Genomic DNA, 26498 nt, shown 5'->3' on the forward strand with positions numbered 1-26498 from the left:
GTGTGGTGGTGGTGTGGTGTGGTGGTGTGTGTGTGTGTGGTGTGTGTGGTGTGGTGTGGTGTGTGTGTGTGGTGTGATGTGGTGTGTGTGTGTGTGTGTGTGTGTGTGTGTGTGTGTGTGTGTGTGTGTGTGTGTGTGTGTGTGTGTGTGTGTGTGTGTGTGTGTGTGTGTCTGTGTGTGTGTGTGTGTGTGTGTGGTGTGTGTGTGTGTGTGTGTGGTGTGGTGCGTGTGGTGTGGTGTGTGTGTGTGTGGTGTGGTGTGTGGTGTGTGTGGTGTGTGTGTGTGTGTGTGTGTTTGGTGTGTGTGTGTGTGTGTTTGTGTGTGTGGTGTGTGTGTGGTGTGTGTGGTGTTTGTGGTGTGCGTGTGTGTGTGTGGTGTGTGTGTGTGTGTGTGATGTGTGGTGTGTGATGGGGTGGCAGGGTAGCCTAGTGGTTAGAGCGTTGTACTAGTAACCGGAAGGCTGCAAGTTCAAACCCCTGAGCTGACAAGGTACAAATCTGTCGTTCTGCCCCTGAACAAGGCAGTTAACCCACTGTTCCTAGGCCGTCATTGAAAATAAGAATTTGTTCTTAACTGACTTGCCTAGTTTAGTAAAGGTTTTTAAAAAAAATGTTTGGTGTGTGTGCATGGTTGGGAATGAACTGATTACATTTAATCTGATAACAAAAACACTGTAACTATAATCAGTTACGTTACCATCACTATGACTACACTTTGTTTGATTGATCCTTTTTGGTTTCTAATGCCTCTTAAGCGGAAAGTCATCCAAAAGTAACTGAAAGTAATATTATGTTACTCTAAGGTTTGAATTTGTGGAGAATCAGTGATCCCACGAGGGGTCATTTTCTAGCCTTGCCGATTGAGTTATTAGTCCTGGAGCAACTGCTTCAAACACATGAGAAAGAGGAGCAGGAGAAGATCTCATGGCCTACTATAGGAGTGTGGGAGTGGGACGTTGTTTCTACAAGACCCTTCCTTTCTCGTGGCCATTAGACTAAAAGCACTTTACATGTACCACTAGAGAATCCCCAAATAGGTGCTCCTCTGCTGCATGGTGATGTACTTAGCCACTGAAGGTCAATTGGGAATCTCACACTAATAAAATCGACAGCTGAATATAAACATTTCTTCCTCTGAAACAGTTCCTTAGATATGTATAGGGTTGAAAAGGGAGTGTATATTACTGTAAACTTTCAAAGTTTACCAGTAATCTACCTGAATTTTGGTGTCTTTCAAGGATTTTATGTAGTGTCCCTCCAGATTATCACAGGTGTCTGTAATTATCACTGGCCCTCTGTGTGGCCTTATCACATGTACAATATAAGAAATAATGAAATGACAAAGCTGCAAAACATTATCCTAAATATAAACCATTAACTTAGTGAATACCACTGGTGTTTAACATGAGTGTTTCAGCAATAAATATCCTTTTAAATGTTTTTTTTACATAGGTTTAAATTTGACTATGTCAAATCAAATCAAAATCAAATCAAATCAAATTTTATTTGTCACATACACATGGTTAGCAGATGTTAATGCGAGTGTAGCGAAATGCTTGTGCTTCTAGTTCCGACAATGCAGTAATAACCAACAAGTAATCTAACTAACAATTCCAAAACTACTGTCTTATACACAGTGTAAGGGGATAAAGAATATGTACATAAAGATATATGAATGAGTGATGGTACAGAGCAGCATAGGCAAGATACAGTAGATGGTATCGAGTACAGTATATACATATGAGATGAGTATGTAAACAAAGTGGCATAGTTAAAGTGGCTAGTGATACATGTATTACATAAGGATGCAGTACATGATATAGAGTACAGTATATACGTATGCATATGAGATGAATAATGTAGGGTATGTAACATTATATTAGGTAGCATTGTTTAAAGTGGCTAGTGATATATTTACATCATTTCCCATCAATTCCCATTATTAAAGTGGCTGGAGTTGAGTCAGTGTCAGTGTGTTGGCAGCAGCCACTCAATGTTAGTGGTGGCTGTTTAACAGTCTGATGGCCTTGAGATAGAAGCTGTTTTTCAGTCTCTCGGTCCCAGCTTTGATGCACCTGTACTGACCTCGCCTTCTGGATGATAGCGGGGTGAACAGGCAGTGGCTCGGGTGGTTGTTGTCCTTGATGATCTTTATGGCCTTCCTGTAACATCGGGTGGTGTAGGTGTCCTGGAGGGCAGGTAGTTTGCCCCCGGTGATGCGTTGTGCAGACCTCACTACCCTCTGGAGAGCCTTACGGTTGTGGGCGGAGCAGTTGCCGTACCAGGCGGTGATACAGCCCGCCTGGATGCTCTCGATTGTGCATCTGTAGAAGTTTGTGAGTGCTTTTGGTGACAAGCCTAATTTCTTCAGCCTCCTGAGGTTGAAGAGGCGCTGCTGCGCCTTCTTCACGATGCTGTCTGTGTGAGTGGACCAATTCAGTTTGTCTGTGATGTGTATGCCGAGGAACTTAAAACTTACTACCCTCTCCACTACTGTTCCATCGATGTGGATAGGGGGGTGTTCCCTCTGCTGTTTCCTGAAGTCCACAATAATCTCCTTAGTTTTGTTGACGTTGAGTGTGAGGTTATTTTCCTGACACCACACTCCGAGGGGCCTCACCTCCTCCCTGTAGGCCGTTTCGTCGTTGTTGGTAATCAAGCCTACCACTGTTGTGTCGTCCGCAAACTTGATGATTGAGTTGGAGGCGTGCGTGGCCACGCAGTCGTGGGTGAGCAGGGAGTACAGGAGAAGGCTCAGAACGCACCCTTGTGGGGCCCCAGTGTTGAGGATCAGCGGGGTGGAGATGTTGTTGCCTACCCTCACCACCTGGGGGCGGCCGGTCAGGAAGTCCAGTACCCAGTTGCACAGGGCGGGGTCGAGACCCAGGGTCTCGAGCTTGATGACGAGCTTGGAGGGTACTATGGTGTTGAATGCCAAGCTGTAGTCGATGAACAGCATTCTCACATAGGTATTCCTCTTGTCAATATGTATATTATATTTTTGGCCTGGAAACTGGTGACAGTTGTGAAAGTCAATAGTTGGAAGAGTTGCAGAGTTCATTGAAATAATGGTATTGTATTTTTTCATTAATTAGGCTATTTTCTCTTGAATCATATGGTCTATCTACTAGAAAATATGGAAACAGATATCAATACTGCATATCAATTTTAAAAAAGTAAGTTATTGAAGTATAAATGATAAAAGTTCTGATAGAATTTCTTTTAATCACCAAAATTACAGAAGATTCTGGTAGAAGATTCTGGTAAATTACTGGTAGCTTTGCAACCCTAGGCATGTATTAGTCACAATGCACACAACTTCCAGCCCCCCCCCATTTAAGGTTGTCATCATCAAATAGTTGTATTTGATTTTGGTTGACCCCTTCTTAAAGACTATCTCCCACCAAAACATTAGATTTAACAACATATGTCTGATAAAATGTAACTCTACAGAGATGCATGGGGCATGGAGTCCTCCTGTACACAGCAACATTTCCCAGACAATAAAGTCACGGTCAAGGAGCACATTCCTGTTGTGATTTATCTGAAGGAGTTAAGGCAGGGGATTATCTGTACTCTAAGTAATAAATCATTGATGAAGGCCCCTCGTTTGAAGCCAAATGAAGGATCTCTTAATTTATTTCAGTTTTCGAGAAATTCTTGAATGGTATCCAAAAAGGGATTAGCGTCAGACTGTAAGCTAGCTTTAGTAGCAGAAGGGTTCAGATGGCTTCTCTACTCACTGAGGTACGGGTTGAGGGATGTGCTTCTGTCTGTGTCTCTTGTTGTCTGCCTCTGGCTCTATTTGTGGCTGACTTTGGCCTGGATTCAATCAGATGAAGTGTTAATTAACTGGCGATAGCCGAGCTGATGTTTTTGTTATGTCGGAGGTGGAACTGCGTTGGAGCTGTCAAACCCGTTAGCAGCTGCTCTTTTGATCATTGTCACAAAGCCACACCCGTCCCACTCGGGTTAGAAGTTCACAATGAGAAAGTGTAGGCTATATAGAAATAATGACGTTCAAATCAAAAATCATTCAACTAAATAATAAATATTTCTATCAGCCTAATCGAGATGTAGATTACATCTCACTTTCCAGTGTTTGTAAACAAGGACGGATGGGATTTTTCTTAAAAAATAGACCTCCACAACATCACAGCCAGCAACATATTCTTTATTGAAAAACAATACTCATATTTCTTGACAAACACACGCACATGACAAATGCACACACACTTACACAAACACACACATACACACTTTCTAGACCATAATTTGTCTGCACTGGTCCCACAGGTTCTGTTGGGTTTTGGTCCATCTGATACGGGTCTGGATCAGGGTCAGGTATAGGCCAAGTCTGGTGCAGGTCTGGGTCAGTACGGTGAGAACAGAACTGATGTATGTGCCGTACGAAAAGGTCCTGGGGCGGGATGTAACAAGGTCTGGGGGAGGGCCTGAATCTGAAAGATGGCAGGGCCAGGTATAGGGGCAGGGCGCAAATGAAACGGGGACAGGGTTGCCATGGCAGCAGCAGCAGCAAGGGAGAGATGGCGCTGTAAGAGGCACGAGGCGAGAGGCTTCGCCAAGTCCTGCTCCTTCCTCAGAGCGATCCCAACCTGGAAACCAAAAACAACATGATCAAAATCTTTCTACAACTGTTCTACAATGTGATCACCACCATACAGCTATCACACGTTCCACAATCAGTCCACAACAAAACCTCCAGTAAAGTACTGCCACGACTGCGTGGCCAGGCACGACTCTAACACCATCATTACGTTTTCTGACGACACAACAGTTGTAGGCCTGATCACCGACAACGATGAGACAGCCTATAGGGAGGAGGTCAGAGACCTGGCAGTGTGGTGCCAGGACAACAACCTCTCCCTCAATGTGAGCAAGACAAAGCAACTGTTCGTGGACTATAGGAAAAGGAGGGCCAAACCGGCCCCCATTAACAGCAATGGGGCTGAAGTGGAACGGGACGAGAGTTTAAAGTTCCTTGGTGTCCACATCACCAACGAACTATCATGGTCCAAACACACCAAGACAGTTGTGAAGAGGGCACGACAACACCTTTTCCCCCACAGGAGATTTCGCATGGGTCCACAGATCTTCAAAAAGTTCTACAGCTGCACCATCGAGAGCATCCTGACTGGTTGCATCACCACCTGGTATGGCAACTGCTCGGCATCTGACCATAAGGCGATACAGAGGGTAGTGTGTACAGCCCAGTACATCACTGGGGCCAAGCTTCCTGACATCCAAGACCTGTTTACTCGGTGGTGTCAGAGGAAGGCCCCAAAAATGGTCAAAGACTCCAGTCACCCAAGTCATAGACTGTTCTCTCTGCTATCGCACGGCAAGCGGTACAGGAGCGCCAAGTCTAGGACCAAAAGGCTCTTTAACAGCTTCTACCCCCAAGCCATAAGACTGCTGAACAATTAATCAAATGGCCACCCGGACTATTTACATTAACACCCCCTCCCTGTTTTTACATTGCTGCTAATCTCTGTTTATTATCTATGCATAGTCACTTTACAAATGACCTCATCTAACCTCTACCCCTGTACATTGACTCGGTACCGGTACCCCCTGTATATAGCCCCGTTATTGTTATGTAATATTTTTGTGTTACTTTTTGATTTGATTTGATTTTTAAAACTTTTCTTTATTTAGTCAATATTTTCTTAACTCTATTTCTTGAACTGGTTGGTTAAGGGCTAGTAAGTAAGGATTTCACAGTAAGGTACTGTTGTATTCGGTGCATGTGACAAATACAATACAATTTGATTTGATTTCATAATACAATAATGTGGTACTCACTGACTGGTTGCGTTGGGGCGGTAGACCATACGGGCTGAACTTGGGCTTGGCTGGCTTCCCTGCTACTCGGTCTTTATGTCTTCTACTTTTGATGTGCTGAGGAGATTGGGGAGACAGAGACAGACACAGAGAGAGACCCAAACTTAAGGAAAGCTTTGACTATGTACAGACTCGGTGAGCATAGCCTTGCAATTGAGAAAGGCCGCCGTAGGCAGACCCGGCTCTCAAGAGAAGACAGGCTATGTGCTCACTGCCCACAAAATGAGGTGGAAACTGAGCTGCACTTCCTAACCTCCTGGCAAATGTATGACCATATTAGAGACACATATTTCCATCAGATTACACAGATCCACAAAGAATTTGAAAACAAAACCAATTTTGTAAAACTCCCATTTGTACACTACAGTGTGCCATCACAACGTAAACATTTGTGACCTGTTGCCACAATAAAATTACATTTATTTTCCCTTACGTACTTTAACTTTAACACTGTATATAGCCATTGTATGACATTTGAAATGTCTCTATTTCTTAGAAATTTTGTGAGTGTAATGTTTACTTTTAATGGGCTCCCAAGAGGCGCGGTGCTGCTCCCAAGTGGGCTCCCAAGTGGTGCGGTGCTGCTCCCAAGTGGTGCGGTGCTGCTCCCAAGTGGGCTCCCAATTGGGCTCCCAAGTGGTGCGGTGCTGCTCCCAAGTGGGCTCCCAATTGGGCTCCCAAGTGGTGCGGTGCTGCTCCCAAGTGGGCTCCCAAGTGGTGCAGCGGTCTAAGACACTGCATCTCAGTACTGGAGGCGTCACTACAGACAACCTGGTTCAAAACCAGACTGTATCACAACCGGCCGTGATTGGGAGTCCCATAGAGCGGCACACAATTGGCCCAGCATCGTCCGAGTTTGGTCGGTGTAGGCCATCTTTGTAAATAAGAATTTGGTCTTACAGTAACTGACTTGCCTAGTTAAATAAAGGATAAATAAATAACTTTTGACTGTTTATTTCACTTTTGTTTATTATCTATTTCACTTGCTTTGGCAATGTAAAAATATGTTTCCCATGTCAATAAAACCCATTGAATTAACTTGAGAGAGAGAGAGACAGAGAGACACCAACAGAGAGAGACAGAGAGACACTGAGAGAGAGAGAGAGAGAGAGAGAGAGAGAGAGAGAGAGAGAGAGAGAGAGAGAGAGAGAGAGAGAAAAGTAGATAGAGACATTATATTATTACAATGTATATTGTATACATATATTGTATACATTGTTGCTTTGGCACTATTGACGCAATGTTTTTCAGGCCAATGAAGCAGCTTGAACTTGAGAGAGAGAGAAAGAGAGATGAGGCCAGTCTAAATCATAGATTCATATCAGGCCACAGGAAATGAAAGGAAACACTACACCTAATTAAAGTTCCACTTTTTCCTCTCATCTCTGTAATGTACATTTGTTCTTAGCCTTCTAAATGTATAAATATTTATAAAAGGGAGGATTTGATTTTGAGTGGCGTACACAGACAGATGGTTATTAACAATCAGGCCAAACCATGTCTAATGAACTGATGAATATTCATAAGCACCTGACCTTATATAAACCCTAAACATTTCAACTTACAACAACCAGTACAACACATTTGTACCAACACAACCTGATGCTTACCTTCTTATATTTGTTTTGTGTTTCTTTGTATGCTGTTAAACTCAACCTGTATTTCACTCTCCTGTTTCAGTTGTGTCTCGGAGTTGACATAAAGTATATAACTAACCTGTTCGAGTTGTGTCTCGGAGTTGACATAAAGTATATAACTAACCTGTTCGAGTTGTGTCTCGGAGTTGACATAAAGTATATAACTAACCTGTTCGAGTTGTGTCTCGGAGTTGACATACACTATATAACTAACCTGTTTGAGTTGTGTCTCGCAGTTGACATACACTATATAACTAACCTGTTTGAGTTGTGTCTCGGAGTTGACATACACGATATAACTAACCTGTTTGAGTTGTGTCTCGGCGTTGACATACACTATATAACTAACCTGTTTGAGTTGTGTCTCGCAGTTGACATACACTATATAACTAACCTGTTTGAGTTGTGTCTCGGAGTTGACATACACTATATAACTAACCTGTTTGAGTTGTGTCTCGGAGTTGACATACACTATATAACTAACCTGTTTGAGTTGTGTCTCGCAGTTGACATAAAGTATATAACTAACCTGTTTGAGTTGTGTCTGGCAGTTGACATACACTATATAACTAACCTGTTTGAGTTGTGTCTCGGAGTTGACATACACTATATAACTAACCTGTTTGAGTTGTGTCTCGGAGTTGACATACACTATATAACTAACCTGTTTGAGTTGTGTCTCGGAGTTGACATACACTATATAACTAACCTGTTTGAGTTGTGTCTCGCAGTTGACATACACTATATAACTAACCTGTTTGAGTTGTGTCTCGGAGTTGACATAAAGTATATAACTAACCTGTTTGAGTTGTGTCTCGGAGTTGACATACACTATATAACTAACCTGTTTGAGTTGTGTCTCGGAGTTGACATACACTATATAACTAACCTGTTTGAGTTGTATCTGGCAGTTGACATAAAGTATATAACTAACCTGTTTGAGTTGTGTCTCGCAGTTGACATACACTATATAACTAACCTGTTTGAGTTGTGTCTCGGAGTTGACATAAAGTATATAACTAACCTGTTTGAGTTGTGTCTCAGAGTTGACATACACTATATAACTAACCTGTTCGAGTTGTGTCTCGGAGTTGACATACACTATATAACTAACCTGTTTGAGTTGTGTCTCGCAGTTGACATACACTATATAACTAACCTGTTTGAGTTGTGTCTCGGAGTTGACATACACTATATAACTAACCTGTTCGAGTTGTGTCTCGGAGTTGACATACACTATATAACTAACCTGTTTGAGTTGTGTCTCGCAGTTGACATACACTATATAACTAACCTGTTTGAGTTGTGTCTCGCAGTTGACATACACTATATAACTAACCTGTTTGAGTTGTGTCTCGGAGTTGACATACACTATATAACTAACCTGTTTGAGTCGTGTCTCGGAGTTGACATACACTATATAACTAACCTGTTTGAGTTGTGTCTCGCAGTTGACATACACTATATAACTAACCTGTTTGAGTTGTGTCTCGGAGTTGACATACACTATATAACTAACCTGTTTGAGTTGTGTCTCGCAGTTGACATACACTATATAACTAACCTGTTTGAGTTGTGTCTCGGAGTTGACATACACTATATAACTAACCTGTTTGAGTTGTGTCTCGGAGTTGACATACACTATATAACTAACCTGTTTGAGTTGTGTCTCGCAGTTGACATACACTATATAACTAACCTGTTTGAGTTGTGTCTCGGAGTTGACATACACTATATAACTAACCTGTTTGAGTTGTGTCTCGCAGTTGACATACACTATATAACTAACCTGTTTGAGTTGTATCTGGCAGTTGACATAAAGTATATAACTAACCTGTTTGAGTTGTGTCTCGGAGTTGACATACACTATATAACTAACCTGTTTGAGTTGTGTCTCGGAGTTGACGTGAACATCGCAGATCTCACAGTGGAAAGTTTTGTTCTGGAGCCCCGTTGACACCTCGGTGGGAGGGGCCAGCTTGGCTTTGACCCCTGACCTGGGGAATGACTTTATGGCTCCGTCGCCGCTCCTGGCCTCCAGCATTGTTTTGTGTTTCGTGCCTGACAGGGTGAAAGGTCAGATAGGTCAAAGGTGAGAAGCAGAGACGCCAACTAAGTATTAACAAAGTGGGACATCTGGCTACTACATAAAGGTGCATCTCAGTGTAAATGGAGATAATGACAAGAGAGAGGCCCTGTCCTAACATACACTTTACCTGTCAGATCAAGATGGCAGTAATGGCCTTGGCCTTGGGGTAAGGAAGGGAGTGATTGATTGGTGTGGTATTGATCTGATAAGAGCCCTGAGCTCTGTAGATGTCTTAGATTGATTAATAAGACGGACTTGTTGCAGCATGATGATGACACACACAAGTACGCACGCACGCAAACACGCACACAAACGCACACACACACACACACACACACACACACACACACACACACACACACACACACACACACACACACACACACACACACACACACACACACACACACACACACACACACACACAGGTCAGTGATGCTTCATTCTCACCGCTGTTGTGAGCCTGTAGCTGGGATGCAGAGTTGACGGCGACCTTGCAGAGAGAACAGTAGAGCAGTCTCTTAGCCTTCTCTTCCTCCGACTCTCCGACCTCCTCCACCGCTCCTTCCATCTCCTTCTCCTTCTCCACCATGGGACAGGGCGACAGAGAGCGGTCAGGGGGCGTCTCCATTGAAACTGCTGGGCTGCAGGTCGATGGCGCCACCCCAGAGGCAGAGGGTGGTGATAACACGGGTCTGAATGTGACATCTACACAGAATAATAGAATATAATAGAGCATTGTAATAAGACTGCCATCATTTTGGGTGGGATGAGTGAAATCTATACAAGTTTATCCCTCCCATCTTAGAATGAAACCGAATTTGAGTGTGTTGAGTGGTGAATTAGTGAGGAGAGTGTTTGTGTGTGTGATAGTGGTGGTGAGAGAGAAAGGAGAGGTAAGTTAACCCTGATGCTTTCTTCTCTCCATCATCAACCTTTAAAATGTGCTGGTTACTACTGCAGGCCTGCATCTAATGCTGGTTACTACTGCAGGCCTGCATCTAATGCTGGTTACTACTGCAGGCCTGCATCTAATGCTGGTTACAACTGCAGGTCTGCATCTAATGCTGGTTACAACTGCAGGCCTGCATCTAATGCTGGTTACTACTGCAGGCCTGCATCTAATGCTGGTTACTACTGCAGGCCTGCATCTAATGCTGGTTACAACTGCAGGTCTGCATCTAATGCTGGTTACTACTGCAGGTCTGCATCTAATGCTGGTTACAACTGCAGGCCTGCATCTAATGCTGGTTACTACTGCAGGCCTGCATCTAATGCTGGTTACTACTGCAGGTCTGCATCTAATGCTGGTTACAACTGCAGGCCTGCATCTAATGCTGGTTACTACTGCAGGCCTGCATCTAATGCTGGTTACTACTGCAGGCCTGCATCTAATGCTGGTTACAACTGCAGGCCTGCATCTAATGCTGGTTACTACTGCAGGTCTGCATCTAATGCTGGTTACAACTGCAGGCCTGCATCTAATGCTGGTTACTACTGCAGGCCTGCATCTAATGCTGGTTACTACTGCAGGCCTGCATCTAATGCTGGTTACTACTGCAGGCCTGCATCTAATGCTGGTTACTACTGCAGGCCTGCATCTAATGCTGGTTACTACTGCAGGCCTGCATCTAATGCTGGTTACTACTGCAGGCATGCATCCCAAATAGCACCCTATCCCTAACAAGTGTACCACTTTTGACCAGGGCCCATGGTGCACTATGTTGGGAAAGGGTGCCATTTGGGAAGCAGACCAAGTCTCTCAAATTTTACCATAACTCACTGAGATAGAAAACCACACCAGCAACAGTGTTTATGAGATTCATTAGCCTCTGTAATCTCAGTAATAACCAAAGATTTCCCATGGGAATCTGCTTCCATTTTTCAGAGTGGAAAATGAAAGGCTTCGGATTGAAATGATTACGGTCCATTATCTGCAGTGAGACGGACCAGGAACGGAAGGGCTTCCCCAGAGGGAAACCCCATAGTGGTCATGTGTTAATGGGGATTAGGCCTGTAAGCGTTTATTTATTGTCATTGACTGTCTCTCTAAAATGGCAATAAGGCTGTTTGGCAAAGTAATCATCACAAAGTTCCCCTGTTTCTTCCACGCTAAATAGAAAAACTTGCTCACTCTATCACTATGGCATGAAGTCAAATGAATAGACTCTTCCTCTAACACACTCACGCACACCACAACACATATGAACACGCCTCTGAGGCATGCATACATTTATTATTATTTTTTTATTTTAAATCCACCTTTATTTAAGCAGGTAAGCTAGTTGAGAACAAGTTTTCATTTACAACTGCGACCTGGCCAAGATAAAGCAAAGCAGTGCGACAGAAACAACAACACAGAGTTACATGGAATAAACAAGCGTACAGTCAATACAATAGAGAAAAAAGAAAGTCTATATACAGTGTGTGCAAATGGCATGAGGAGGTATGGCAATAAATAGGCCATAGTAGCAAAGTAATTACAATTTAGCAGATTAACACTGGAGTGATAGATGAGCAGATGATGATGAGCAGATGATGTTGTGTAAGTAGTGATACTGGTGTGCAAAAGAGCAGCAAAGTAAATAAAAACAATATGAGGATGAGGTAGGTAGATTGGGTGGGCTATTTACAGATGAACTATGTACAGCTGCAGTGATCGGTTAGCTGCTCAGATAGCTGATGTTTAAAGTTGGTGAGGGAAATGTAAGTCTCCAGCTTCAGCAATTTTTGCAATTCGTTCCAGTCACTGGAAGGAAAGGCGGCCAAAGGAGATGTTGGCTTTGGGGATGACCAGTGAGATATACCGGCTGGAGCGCGTGCTACGGGTGGGTGTTGTTATCGTGACCAGTGAGCTGAGATAAGGCGGAGCTTTACCTAGCATAGACTTGTAGATCACCTGGAGCCAGTGGGTCTGGCGACGAATATGCAGCGAGGGCCAGCCAACTAGAGCATACAGGTCGCAGTGGTATAAAACGGATGGCACTGTGATAGACTGCATCCAATTTGCTGATTAGAGTGTTGGAAGCTATTTTGTAGATGACATCGCCGAAGTCGAGGATCGGTAGGATAGTCAGTTTTACTAAGGTAAGTTTGGCGGCGTGAGTGAAGGAGGCTTTGTTGCGAAATAGAAAGCCGATTCTAGATATGATTTTGGATTGGAGATGTTTAATATGAGTCTGGAAGGAGAGTTTACAGTGTAGCCAGACACCTAGGTATTTGTAGTTGTCCACGTATTCTAGGTCAGAACCGTCCAGAGTAGTGATGCTAGTCGGGCTGGCGGGTGCGTGCGGGTCCGGGCAGCGAACTGTTGAAAGCATGCATTTGGTTTTGGTAGAGTTTAAGAGCAGTTGGAGGCCACGGAAGGAGTGTTGTATGGCATTGAAGCTCCTTTGGAGGTTAGTTAACACAGTGTCCAAAGAAGGGCCAGATGTATACAGAATGGTGTCGTCTGCGTAGAGGTGGATCAGGGAATCACCCGCAGCAAGAGCGACATTGTTGATATATACAGAGAAAAGAGTCGGCCCGAGAATTGAACCCTGTGGCACCCCCATAGAGACTGCCAGAGGTCCGGACAACAGGCCTCCGATTTTACACACTGAACTCTATCTGCGAAGTAGTTGGTGAACCAGGCGAGGCAGTCATTTGAGAAACCAAGGCTATTGAGTCTGCCAATAAGAATGTGGTGATTGACAGAGTCAAAAGCCTTGGCCAGGTCGATGAAGACGGCTGCACAGTACTGTCTTTTATCGATGGAGGTTATGATATCGTTTAGTACCTTGAGCGTGGCTGAGATGCACCCATGACCAGCTCAGAAACCGGATTGCACAGCGGAGAAGGTACGATGGGATTCGAAATGGTTAGTGGTCTGTTTATTAACTTGTCCTTCAAAGACTTTCGAAAGGCAAGGCAGGATGGATATAGGTCTGTAACAGTTTGTTTGGGTCTAGAGTGCCACCCCCTTTGAAGAGGGGGATGACCGCTGCAACTTTCCAATCTTTAGGATCTTGGACGAAATGAAAGAGAGGTTGAACAGACTGGTAATAGTGGTTGCAACAATGGCGGCAGATCATTTTAGAAAGAGATGGTCCAGATTGTCTAGCCCAGCTGATTTGTACGGGTCCAAGTTTTGCAGCTCTTTCAGAACATCTGCGATCTGGATTTGGGTGAAGGAGAAGCTGGGGAGGCTCGGGCAAGTAGCTGCGAGGGTTGCGGAGCTGTTGGCCAGGGTTGGAGTAGCCAGGAGGAAAGCATGGCCAGCCGAAATGCTTATTGAAATTTTCGATTATCATGGATTTATCGGTGGTGACCGTGTCACCAAGCCTCAGTGCAGTGGGCAGCTAGGAGGAGGTGCTCTTGTTCTCCATGGACTTCACAGTTCCCAAATCTTTTTGGAGTTAGAGGTACAGGATGCAAATTTTTGACTGACTGTGTGTATTGGTTCCTGACTTCCCTGAACAGTTGCATATCGCGGGGACTATTCGATGCTATTGCAGTCCGCCACAGGGTGTTTTTGTGCTGGTCAAGGGCAGTCGGGTCTGGAGTGAACCAAGGGCTATATCTGTTCTTAGCTCTACATTTTTTGAAAGGGGCATGCTTAATTAAGATGGCGAGGAAATTTCTTATAAAGAACGACCAGGCATCCTCGACTGACGGGATGAGGTCAATATCCTTCCAGGTTACCTGGGCCAGGTTGATTAGAAAGGCCTGCTCGCAGGAGTGTTTTAGGGAGCGTTTGACAGTGATGAGGGGTGGTCCGCGTTTGACTGCGGACCCATAGCGGATGCAGGCAATGAGGCAGTGATCGCAGAGATCCTGATTGAAAACAGCAGAGGTGTATTTGGAGGGCAAGTTGGTCAGGATAATATCTATGAGGGTGCCCATGTTTACGGATTTAGGGTTGTACCTGGTGGATTCCTTGATAATTTGTGTGAAATTGAGGGCATCTAGTTTAGATTGTAGAACTGCTGGGGTGTTAAGCATATCCCAGTTTAGGTCACCTAACAGAACGAACTCTGAAGATAGATGGGGGGCAATCAATTCACATATGGTGTCCAGGGCACAGCTGGGAGCTGAGGGGGGTCTATAACAGGCGGCAACAGTGAGAGACTTATTTCTGGAGAGATTCATTTTTAAAATTAGAAGCTCGAACTGTTTGGGCATAGACCTGGAAAGTATGACAGAACCTTTCAAGCTATCTCTACAGTAGATTGCAACTCCTCCCCCTTTGGCAGTTCTATCTTGACGGAAATGTTGTAGTTGGGTATGGAAATCTCAGAATTTTTGGTGGCCTTCCTAAGCCAGGATTCAGACACGGCAAGGACATCAGGGTTGGCGGAGTGTGCTAAAGCAGTGAGTAAAACAAACTTAGGGAGGAGGCTTCTGATGTTAACATGCATGAAACCAAGGCCTTTTCGATTACAGTAGTCAACAAATGAGAGTGCCTGGGGACACGCAGGGCCTGGGTTAGCCTCCACATCACCCGAGGAACAGAGGAGGAGTAGGATGAGGGTACGGCTAAAGGCTAGCAAAACTGGTCGCCTAGAGCGTTGGGGACAGAGAATAAAAGGAGCAGATTTCTGGGCGTGGTAGAATAGATTCAGGGCATAATGTGCAGACAGGGGTATGGTGGGGTGCAGGTACAGTGGAGGTAAGCCCAGGCACTGAGTGCATCTCTGGACATGCTGGTTATACTGGGTGAGGTCACCGCATGTGTTGGAGGTGGGACAAAGGAGGTATCTAAGGCATGTACAGTGGGACTAGGGGCTCCACAGTAAACTAAAACAATGATAATTATCAAAAACAACAGTATACAAGGCATATTGACATTTGAGAGAGACATAAAGCGAGGCATAAAGCAATCACATATGTTGATTGGGAGAGCTAGCTAAGTCAACAACGGGTAAGACAACAACAGCTAATCAGCTAAGTGAACAACAGCAGGTAAAATGGTGATGAATGGGCAGAGAGGGTAGGTTAGCTACACACAGGGCCTGAGTTCGGGGCTAGGGCCGACAGATAAACAAAGGTAAACAAAGTGGAGTATCATGATAAATGAACAGTCCAGCAGGCATCAGCTTATATAGCTGATGCCCTGCTGGACTGTTCATTTATCATGATACTCCACCCTACCAAGTGATCATAGGGTCCAATGTACAGCAATAGATGAAACAGGGAAGCAGCTAGGTAGTCGTTACTACGCTAGCACGCGGGAGACACATCGTTTAAAGTTAGCAGTCCAGGGTAAGTAGAAGCGTCTGCTCCGTCGTCCGGCAAAGGCCAGTTGAAGGCACAGCTGATGGAATTACGTCTGCGGACCAGTCGTGGTGGTACGGCGGGACGCCGTGTCGACGAAGGGATCGGGCCAGATGGCGAAAGAGGTATTGTAGTTGTGGGAATTTTGTTTGCTAGCCGGGAGAAGCGCCTGGCTCAGGGCTAGCTTCGGGGCTGGGTCACTCAGTTGAAGATAGCTAGCTGTGATGATCAATGGTCGGCAGGAATCTGGCGTTGTAGTGGAGAAAAACAGTCTGAGGCTGGCAAGTATTATCCAGGCTAAAAATACAGCTGGTGCCTGAGCAGAGGGTAAAGGCCGCTAGCAGTGGCTAACAATGACTAAATGGCGAGTAACTTAGCTAATTAGCTGGCTACCTTCTGATGAAAGTTTTGGCGATAGGGTCTAAAAGAATTGTGTCACAATGAGTGAGGCGGGTTACCGGAAGGTATATTTAATTTAAAAATGGAAAAAGAGATTGAAAAATACAGTGGAATATATACAAAAAAAGATTAAAAATACAAAAAGTAAACGAGAGGACAACAAACCACTTCTGCACTGCTACGCCATCTTGGATTAACAAACAACACAAACTCCTGCACACATACTCCCAGATCTGCATATGTTACAGACACACAAGCAAAGTGCTGCGTTTGAACCTCTAAAGACTCATTAGTGAGAATGTGTGTCTACATGTATACAGGGTCATTTAGAGAGAGGAGAGTTGAATGCCTTTCAACGTTTTAGTCCATCTGCTCTATATAGCAGCGAGGATAGACAGACGAGAGGCTTCCTCACACATCAAAGAGATAGAGAGAGGTGACAGGAAACGCAGGGTCTGTTAGAAGGGATGGTCTGGATGATCAAAGCTACAAGGAGCCTTTATGTGTTTGATGTCAGCACATATTTACAAATACACCCTTGAACGCACACACACATGCACACGTGCACTTACATACACACGCACACATCCTAACGCATGCACTCATTCACGCATGCACGCGCACACACACGTGCTCACACACATCATCCCCCTCTCTCTCTGTCTACCCTTTCTCCCCCCTGGCACACACACACCAACCTGTTGAACTGTAGTCTGAGCTGGGTGGCACAGGGCAGGGAGAGACAGGGCTCTTGTTGACTGCGTCAGGGGCTCTGGTCTTGCAGTCCAGTGGGTCGAGGGCTTTGAGCCTCTTGAAGTGTTTGGTACCGCTGTAATGGGATGAGGCCTGGCTCTACACAGAGAGAGACAATACAACCAGAACCACTGTAATTGGATGAGGCCTGACTCTACACAGAGAGAGACAATATAACCAGAACCACTGTAATGGGATGAGGCCTGGTTCTACACAGAGAGACAATACAACCAGAACCACTGTAATGGGATGAGGCCTGACTCTACACAGAGAGACAATACAACCAGAACCACTGTAATGGGATGAGGCCTGGTTCTACACAGAGAGACAATACAACCAGAACCACTGTAATGGGATGAGGCCTGGCTCTACACAGAGAGAGACAATAGAACCAGAACCACTGTAATTGGATGAGGCCTGACTCTACACAGAGAGAAACAATACAACCAGAACCCCTGTAATGGGATGAGGCCTGGCTCTACACAGAGAGACAACCAGAATCAGAGTGTCACACAAGATACAACAACAAGCCCAATGACTATGCAGTAGTATGTTCTTAAGTCATCAAGTCATATAGCCACAGCGTCAAGCCAGAGATCTAACATTACAGTTTCGTCAGTTAGCAGACACTCTTATCCAGAGCAATTTATATATAAACTCTCAGAGAATTTCATCTCATACACTTCATCCAATATTTCAAGCTTGCGTTCACACGGTTTACACCCACACAACACTTGCATATTCCCCAGGAAGAGTAGCTGCTGCTTTTAGAACAGATAATAAAATAACTAAATAACACATTTGACAATCCCTGCATGTTGAGAAAGACCAGGCACGAGGTGCCATCTACAACCTAAAAGGATTCATTGGCTGTCCCCATAGGATAACGCTTTGAAGAACCCTCTGAAGAACACTTTTCGGTTCCATGTACACTGAACTAAAATATAAACGCAACATGCAACAATTTCTAAGGTTTTACTGAGTTACAATTCATATAAGGAAATCAGTCAATTTAAATAAATTCATTAGGCCCTAATCTATTGATTTCACATGACTGGGAAAACAGATATGCATGTGTTGGTCACAGATACCCTTAAAAATAGGGAGGGGCGTGGATCAGAAAACCAGTCAGTATCTGGTGTGACCACCATTTGCCTCATACAGCGAGACACATAGAGTTGATCAGGCTGTTGATTGTGGCCTGTGGAATGTTCCACTCCTCTTCAATGGATGTGTGAAGTTTCTTTATATTGTTGGAACTGGAACACGCTGTCGTACATGTCGATCCAGAGCATCCCAAACATGCTCAATGGGTGACATGACTGGTGAGTATGCAGGCCATGGAAGAAATGGGACATTTTCAGCTTCCAGAAATTGTACATACACGCTGACTGCCATCTGCCCGGTACAGTTGAAACCGGGATTCATCCATGAAGAGCACACTTCTCCAGCTTGCCAGTGGCCATTGAAGGTGAGCATTTGCCCACTGAAGTCAGTTACGACACCAAACTGCTGTCAGGTCAAAACCATGGTGAGGATGACTAGCACACAGATGAGCTTCCATGAGGCGGTTTCTGACAGTTTGTGCAGAAATTCTTTGGTTGTGCAAACCCACAGTTTCATCAGCTGTCCAGGTGGCTGGTCTCAGACGATCCCGCAGGTGAAGAAGCCGGATGTTGAGGCTCTGGGCTGAAGTAGTTATGCTGCCAAATTCTCTAAAACGACATTGGAGGCGGCTTATGGGAGAGAAATGAACATGTAATGATCATGTTGTTTAATCACCTTCTTGATATGTCACACCTGTCAGGTGGATGGATTATCTAGGCAAAGGAGAAATGCTCAACACATTTGTGCTCACAATTTGAGAGAAATAAGCATTGTGTGCATATGGAAAATTTATGGGATCTTTCATTTCAGCTCAGGAAACATGGGACGAACATTTTAGATGTTGCGTTTATGTTTTTGTTCAGTGTAGAACCCTTTTGGTTCCAGGTAGAACTCTTTTGGGTTCCATGTAGGAACCCAAAAGAGTTCTACCTGGAACCAAAAAAGGTTTTCCTATGGGAACAGCCAAATAACCCTTTTGGAACCCTTTTTCTCTGAGTGTTGAGACAGTAGAGTTCTCAAGCATCCCTGGTACTGCCCTCTATGAGGTCAAACTCTGCCTACCTCTGAGTTGAACCTCAGTCGGCACACAACACACGATGAGCTGGGTTTCCTCATAGGGGGTGTGGCTAGCCCAACCTCTGGACCAATCAGCATTTTGTGAACGCGGTCCATCTGCAAGAACAAGAGTGAAAAGGGGGATGAATTACTGAGCTATGGCTAGGGCAGAGACTAAGGCAGGATCAAAGGTTTAGCAAGAGTTCAATGTTAGAGTACCTCAAATGCTCCCAGACTTAAACAAGCTTAGAGTAATGGTCCTTCCTTTACTTATAACAGATGGTGACTAATGCCTACCTTCCCAAACTAAACAAGAGAGAAAATGTGGTATGGATAGGGAAAAGACTAGGGTTAAGACTAGGGTTAAGAGTAGGGTTAAGACTAGGCTTAAGAGTAGGGTTAAGAGTAGGGTTAAGACTAGGATGAAGACTAGGGTTAAGAGTAGGCTTAAGACTAGGATGAAGACTAGGGTTAAGACTAGGGTTAAGAGTAGGGTTAAGAGTAAGGTTAAGAGTAAGGTTAAGACTAGGGTTAAGAGTAAGGTTAAGAGTAAGGTTAAGACTAGGCTAAAGTGTAGGGTTAAGACTAGGGTTAAGCAAGAGGTCAATGTTGAGGAAGGAGACCTGAAATGGTCCTCTGTAGCTCAGTTAGTGGAGGATAGTGTCACATGAGTTGACTTTGGTGAGGCGAAGCAGGTATGGGGAGTCAAACATTTAATAAGGAACGGACATGGAACGAGACAGGAACAGCGTCAGCATACAAGAAAACAAAGACAAAAACAATCAATGCATCAGCCATCATACGAAGCATCGGGGAGTACTGGCATTCCAGTTGGTATGGTGACATTGGCTCTGGGTCGCCACGATGGAACCGGGGGTGCCTCGCCAGCTCGTTGGGCTTCCACACCCTAGCTGGCTAGAGAGGTTTCCGTTCCACGGTTGGCTCGGATGGCGCCCATCCCACGGCGGGCCTCAGCTGGATCGTCAGCTCTTGTTCGCCCAGCCGGTCCAGGAGTTCATTTTGTTTTGTTGGTGACGTCGGGGTGGATCCCGCCGCCGATGGAACCGGGGGTGCCTAAGCCAGCCCGTCGGGCTTCCACACCCTGGCTGGCTCGACAGGTTTCGTTGCCTCGGTTGGCTCGGCAGGTTTCCATCCCGTTCGCTGGATTGTCGGGCTCCCTCTCTGCAGCGGGATCGACAGGCGTCTTGTCTCGGCTGGATGTTAGGCTCCCATGCCTCAGCCGGCTCGCCAGGCTCCCACACCCCTGTCGGTTCGTCGGGCTTCCACGCCCCAAACGGCTTGCCCAGCGCCCATGTCTCGGCCGGTTCGCCCAGGTGAGACGCCTAGTGGTGCCCCAAGAGGGGGTCACGTCTGCTCCCGCTCTTCCCCTCCTGGTGCTAGAGGGCGCCAGGTTGCCCTGCATCACGTCACCCTCGCTGCAGCGGGATCTAGCCTGCATCACACCTCATAGCCTGGTTCCTCTCTAGGTTTCTTCCTAGGTTTTGGCCTTTCTAGGGAGTTTTTCCAAGCCACCGTGCTTCTACACCTGCATTGCTTGCTGTTTGGGGTTTTAGGCTGAGTTTCTATACAGCACTTTGATGTAAGCTGATGTAAGAAGGGCTATATAAATACATTTGATTTGATCTACAGGCGTCTTGCCTCAGCCGGCTCCCATGCTCCTGACAGTTCGTCAGGTTTCCACACCCCAACCGGCTTGCCCAGCGCCCATGTCTCAGCCGGTTCGCCCAGGTGGGACGCCGGTGGTGCCCCGTCTGCTCCTGCTCCCCCCCCGCCCCCCCGGCGCTTGAGGGCACCAGACTGCCCTGCATCACTCACTCCTTTTATCCGTTACGCACACCTGCTTTCCCTCGTCATGCGCATCAGCGATATTGGACTCACCTGGACTCCCTCATCATCTGTTTATTTCCTCCCCTATATTTGTCTGTTCCCCAGCTCTGTTCCCCGCTACTGCATTGATTGTTTTTTGTCTTTATTATTAGTCTGCTGTCACTGTTCCTGTCTCGTTCCATGTCCGTTCTTCATGAAATGTTTTACTCCCTGTACCTGCTTCGTCTCTCCAGCGTCATTCCATGTGACAGATAGTGCTTCCAATGCCAGGATAGTGGATTACATTCCAGGGACCATCTGTATGTAAAATGTATTTACGCATGACTGTCACTTTAAATTCTCCCTTGACTAGACTGGCTGAGTAGCCAGAAGCTATGTCCCATATGTATCTTAGTCTATGCTGCTCTGACATTACTCGCCCAAATATTTATATATTCTTAATTCCATTCCATTCCTTTACTTTGGATTTGTGTGTTTTGTTGTGAAATTGTTCGATATTACTGCACTGTTATTCCCTATGTAATGTACTGCCTTTGACCAGAGACTGCCAGAGACTGCCAGAGGCTGCCAGAGACTGCCAGAGACTGCCAGAGGCTGCCAGAGGCTGCCAGAGACTGCCAGGGGCTGCCAGAGACTCAAAATAATGGTTATGTTCCTGTGACAGAGTGCATGGTTACTAACCTTTCAACAGCATTCAAGTGGTAAAATGTGGTTTGGGTTTGGTTGATCAAGGGGTCACGGTAGAGAAAAAGAAAGAGAAAGTTATCTCTCCATAACGGATCACAGGGTACTTAGTACCTTTTAACAGTAAATACACCTTAAGACCTCAAATTGCCCTTAAAAGGTGGGCAGGTCCAACATCACTCACTGGACACCCCTCTAGAGGGTGACGGTCATTGTTGTCCACAGAGACGGGCTTAGAAAACTCTGGGTTGAGAGGAGCATCTGTGAGTTCACCTCGACAAGTTCAAAGATGAACTCTTGAGCTTGCTTGGCCAAAAAGCAAGGTGGTCCATAGACATGGATCAGTGGTGGCTGGTGGCACTTTAAATGGGGCAGTTGAGCTCACAGTAATGCCTTTTTTGGTTTCGGTTCCAGGTAGAACCCTTTTGCTTTACAGGATCTAGATGTGAACCAAAGGAGTTCTACCTGGAATCAAAAAGGGTCCTTCAATGGGCTATCTTATGGGGACAGCCGAAGAACCCATTTAGGTTCTAGATAGAACCTAGAGTAGGGAAGTGGTGGTCAGACATCCTCATGCAGAGTTACTGGGTGTCCTAAGAGGACAGTTAAAGAACACATTTGGAAATCTTTTTTCTATGAGTGTAGAGGAATACAATTCACCACTTGGCCAGATCACAATATATACTTTAAATCTGAAATCTTATAGTTAAATAAAATATTGTTTGATTTTGTTTATTAGCTGACTTTGTCTCCCTCCTCCTGTCTCTCTCCTCTCCCTCCTCCTGTATAAAATGTAACAACAACTGGGTAGAGATACAACCACGGAACTCTCTCCTCCAGTGGAGTGCCAGAGTGTGTCTCTTTACGACCGTATAGAAACAAGTGATAAAACGGAGAGCAAAACTGCCTGGGCCTGGTGTGCTGTATCATTATCTCACTGTGTGTTTCTGGACTTGACCTGCTATCACACTGTGTTTGTGTGTGCGCATGTGTGTGTGCGTGTGTGTGCGCGTGTGCGTGTGCTTGTGTGTGCGCTTGTGCGTGTGCTTGTGTGTGCGCGTGCGTGTGCGCGCGTGTGCGTGCACGTGCGTGTGTGTGTGTGTGTGTGTGATTCTGGTATTTACCTATAGTGGGGTTTTAATAAGCAGACACTCCAATAAAAGGGGAATGGGCTTTCTGAAGCAAAACAAAACAATGACCTGCAGTGTAAAACGGAACGAGCAGTAAAACAACACTGATATTCAGAGAGGCTGTAAGTCACGTCTTCAAAGGCCATCTGGTGGGAGTATGGAGATGTGGAGTGTGTGTGTGTGTGTGTGTGTGTGTGTGTGTGTGTGTGTGTGTGTGTGTGTGTGTGTGTGTGTGTGTGTGTGTGTGTGTGTGTGTGTGTGTGTGCATGTGTGTGATGGAGAGCGCTGCAGAACTAAACATGCACAACACTTTCCTGGATTTAGCATCCTTCTAATAATGAACCATAACAACCCATAGAACAGGACTTCTATCATGAGGCTGTCAAACTAGACTGTACTTAGAAAATGAGGTTTTCTTCCGCACTTTTTACCTAGGGATAAATTCCTGGAGGGACAGTGTAGATGTGGGAAGAAAGGGGCTTGAGTTCCTACTGTGATGATATGTTAAGCATGTTATGTGCTCCTGATTCCTACTGTGATGATATGTTAAGCCTGTTATGTGCTCCTGATTCCTACTGTGATGATAAGTTAAGCCTGTTATGTGCTCCTGATTCCTACTGTGATGATAAGTTAAGCCTGTTATGTGCTCCTGATTCCTACTGTGATGATATGTTAAGCATGTTATGTGCTCCTGATTCCTACTGTGATAATAAGTTACGCCTGTTATGTGCTCCTGATTCCTATTGTGATGATAAGTTAAGCCTGTTATGTGCTCCTGATTCCTACTGTGATGATATGTTAAGCATGTTATGTGCTCCTGATTCCTACTGTGATGATATGTTATGCCTGTTATGTGCTCCTGATTCCTACTGTGATGATATGTTATGCCTGTTATGTGCTTCTGAGGTCCAACTGTGATGACACGCTAAAGCCTGTTATGTGCTCCTGTATGCACAAGCAAGAGTGTGTGTGTGTGTGTGTCTGCTCTAAGCCTTTCTCCTCTGCTGTCTTCTATCATGTACTCTGTACCCTTAAGGCCCCCACTCCCCACCTACTAACTCTTCAGCACCCCCCCTTCCAACCCTTCACCACCCTCCTAACAATTTAGTACCGTCAACCCTTATATCCCCCTCTCTGATCTAGCACTCCACATTCCACCCCGTCTGTTCCACGATGAACCCTCTTCACTCCTTAACTTAACTTTTACATGATCATCTTTAAACCCATAGCTCTCTGACCACTACTTTACTGGTTTTGTTTAAGTAATATTCATTAATAAAAAAAAAATCTTCACATTTTACAAACATATATGAATTCATATAAATCAACTCCTTTACACCCTTCCTCCATTCCTTCCTCCCCTCTTTCTCACCTCCTATGTTTCTGTCTCATCAATGTCACATTCAGCTCTCCCCATCATACTCTTCCTCTTAAACCGAACCCTAACCCATTACTCTACACTCTCCCCTCAACCATCACTCTACACTCCCCCCTCAAACCTTACCCTGACCCATCACTTTACAATTTCCCCTCAACCCTAACCCATCACTCTACACTCTCCCTCAACCCCTAACCCATCACTCTACACTCCCCCTCAACCCTTACCCTAACCCATCACTCTACACTCTCCTCTCCTCTCAACCCTAACCCATCACTCTACTCTCTCTCAACCCTAACCCATCACTCTACACTCTCCCCTCAACCCTAACCCATCACTCTACACTCTCCCTCAACCCTTACCCTAACCCATCACTCTACACTCTCCCCTCAACCCTAACCCATCACTCTACACTCCCCCTCAACCCTTACCCTAACCCATCACTCTACACTCTCCTCTCCTCTCAACCTTAACCCATCACTCTACTCTCCTCTCAACCCTAACCCATCACTCTACACTCTCCCCTCAACCCTAACCCATCACTCACACTCTCCCTCAACCCTTACCCTAACCCATCACTCTACACTCTCCCCTCAACTCTTACCCTAACCCATCACTCTACACTCCCCCCTCAACCCTTACCCTAACCCATCACTCTACACTCTCCTCTCCTCTCAACCCTAACCCATCGCTCTACACACTCCTCTCAACCCTAACCCATCACTACACTCTCCTCTCAACCCTAACCCATCACTCTACTCTCCTCTCAACCCTAACCCATCACTCTACACTCTCCCCTCAACCCTAACCCATCACTCTACACTCTCCCCTCAACCCTAACCCATCACTCTACACTCTCCCCTCAACCCTAACCCATCACTCTACACTCTCCTCTCCTCTCAACCCTAACCCATCACTACAATCTCCTCTCAACCCTAACCCATCATCACTCTACTCTCCTCTCAACCCTAACCCATCTCTCTACACTCTACCCTCAACCCTAACCCATCACTCTACACTCTCCCTCAACCCTAACCCATCACTCTACACTCCCCCTCAACCCTTACCCTAACCCATCACTCTACACTCTCCTCTCCTCTCAACCCTAACCCATCACTCTACTCTCCTCTCAACCCTAACCCATCACTCTACACTCTCCCCTCAACCCTAACCCATCACTCTACACTCTCCCCTCAACCCTTACCCTAACCCATCACTCTACACTCTCCCCTCAACCCTTACCCTAACCCATTACTCTACACTCCGCCCTCAACCCTTACCCATCACTCTACACTCTCCCCTCAACCCTAACCCATCACTCTACACTCTCCCCTCAACCCTAACCCATCACTCTACACTCCCCCTCAACCCTTACCCTAACCCATCATTCTACACTCTCTCTCCTCTCAACCCTAACCCATCACTCTACTCTCCTCTCAACCCTAACCCATCACTCTACACTCTCCCCTCAACCCTAACCCATCACTCCACACTCTCCCTCAACCCTTACCCTAACCCATCACTCTACACTCTCCCTCAACCCTTACCCTAACCCATCACTCTACACTCCCCCTCAACCCTTACCCTAACCCATCACTCTACACTCTCTCTCCTCTCAACCCTAACCCATCGCTCTACACACTCCTCTCAACCCTAACCCATCACTACACTCTCCTCTCAACCCTAACCCATCACTCTACTCTCCTCTCAACCCTAACCCATCACTCTACACTCTCCCCTCAACCCTAACCCATCACTCTACACTCTCCCCTCAACCCCTAACCCATCACTCTACACTCTCCCCTCAACCCCTAACCCATCCTCTACACTCTCCTCTCCTCTCCTCTCAACCCTAACCCATCACTACAATCTCCTCTCAACCCTAACCCATCATCACACTACTCTCCTCTCAACCCTAACCCATCTCTCTACACTCTCCCTCAACCATCACTCTACACTCTCTCCCTCAACCCTAACCCATTACTCTACACTCTCCCCTCAACCATCACTCTACACTCCCCCCTCAAACCTTACCCTGACCCATCACTTTACAATTTCCCCTCAACCCTAACCCATCACTCTACACTCTCCCCTCAACCCTAACCCATCACTCTACACTCCCCCTCAACCCTTACCCTAACCCATCACTCTACACTCTCCTCTCCTCTCCTCTCAACCCTAACCCATCACTCTACTCTCCTCTCAACCCTAACCCATCACTCTACACTCTCCCTCAACCCTAACCCTAACCCATCACTCTACACTCTCCCCTCAACCCTTACCCTAACCCATCACTCT

At 45.7% G+C, this 26498-nt stretch overlaps 1 protein-coding gene across 2 annotated transcripts in view; it reads right to left on the reverse strand.

Moving 5' to 3' along the window:
• Positions 1 to 4157: 4157 nt before the first annotated feature.
• LOC115129060 (zinc finger protein 385D-like) overlaps positions 4158 to 26498 on the reverse strand; it is a 47764-nt gene continuing 25423 nt past the window's right edge. For both annotated transcript variants that reach the window (XM_029659205.2, XM_029659206.2), the window contains 6 exons: positions 19167 to 19277; positions 16943 to 17096; positions 10041 to 10298; positions 9381 to 9562; positions 5826 to 5921; positions 4158 to 4615 (listed from right to left, as the gene is read on the reverse strand). In XM_029659205.2, the coding sequence (XP_029515065.1) occupies positions 4373 to 4615; positions 5826 to 5921; positions 9381 to 9562; positions 10041 to 10298; positions 16943 to 17096; positions 19167 to 19277 (1044 nt within the window). In that variant the 3' untranslated portion in view covers positions 4158 to 4372. The remainder of the gene's footprint in view (positions 4616 to 5825; positions 5922 to 9380; positions 9563 to 10040; positions 10299 to 16942; positions 17097 to 19166; positions 19278 to 26498) is intronic.

Source organism: Oncorhynchus nerka, linkage group LG4, assembly GCF_034236695.1.
Source record: "Oncorhynchus nerka isolate Pitt River linkage group LG4, Oner_Uvic_2.0, whole genome shotgun sequence".
Classification (NCBI taxonomy): Eukaryota; Metazoa; Chordata; class Actinopteri; order Salmoniformes; family Salmonidae; genus Oncorhynchus; species Oncorhynchus nerka.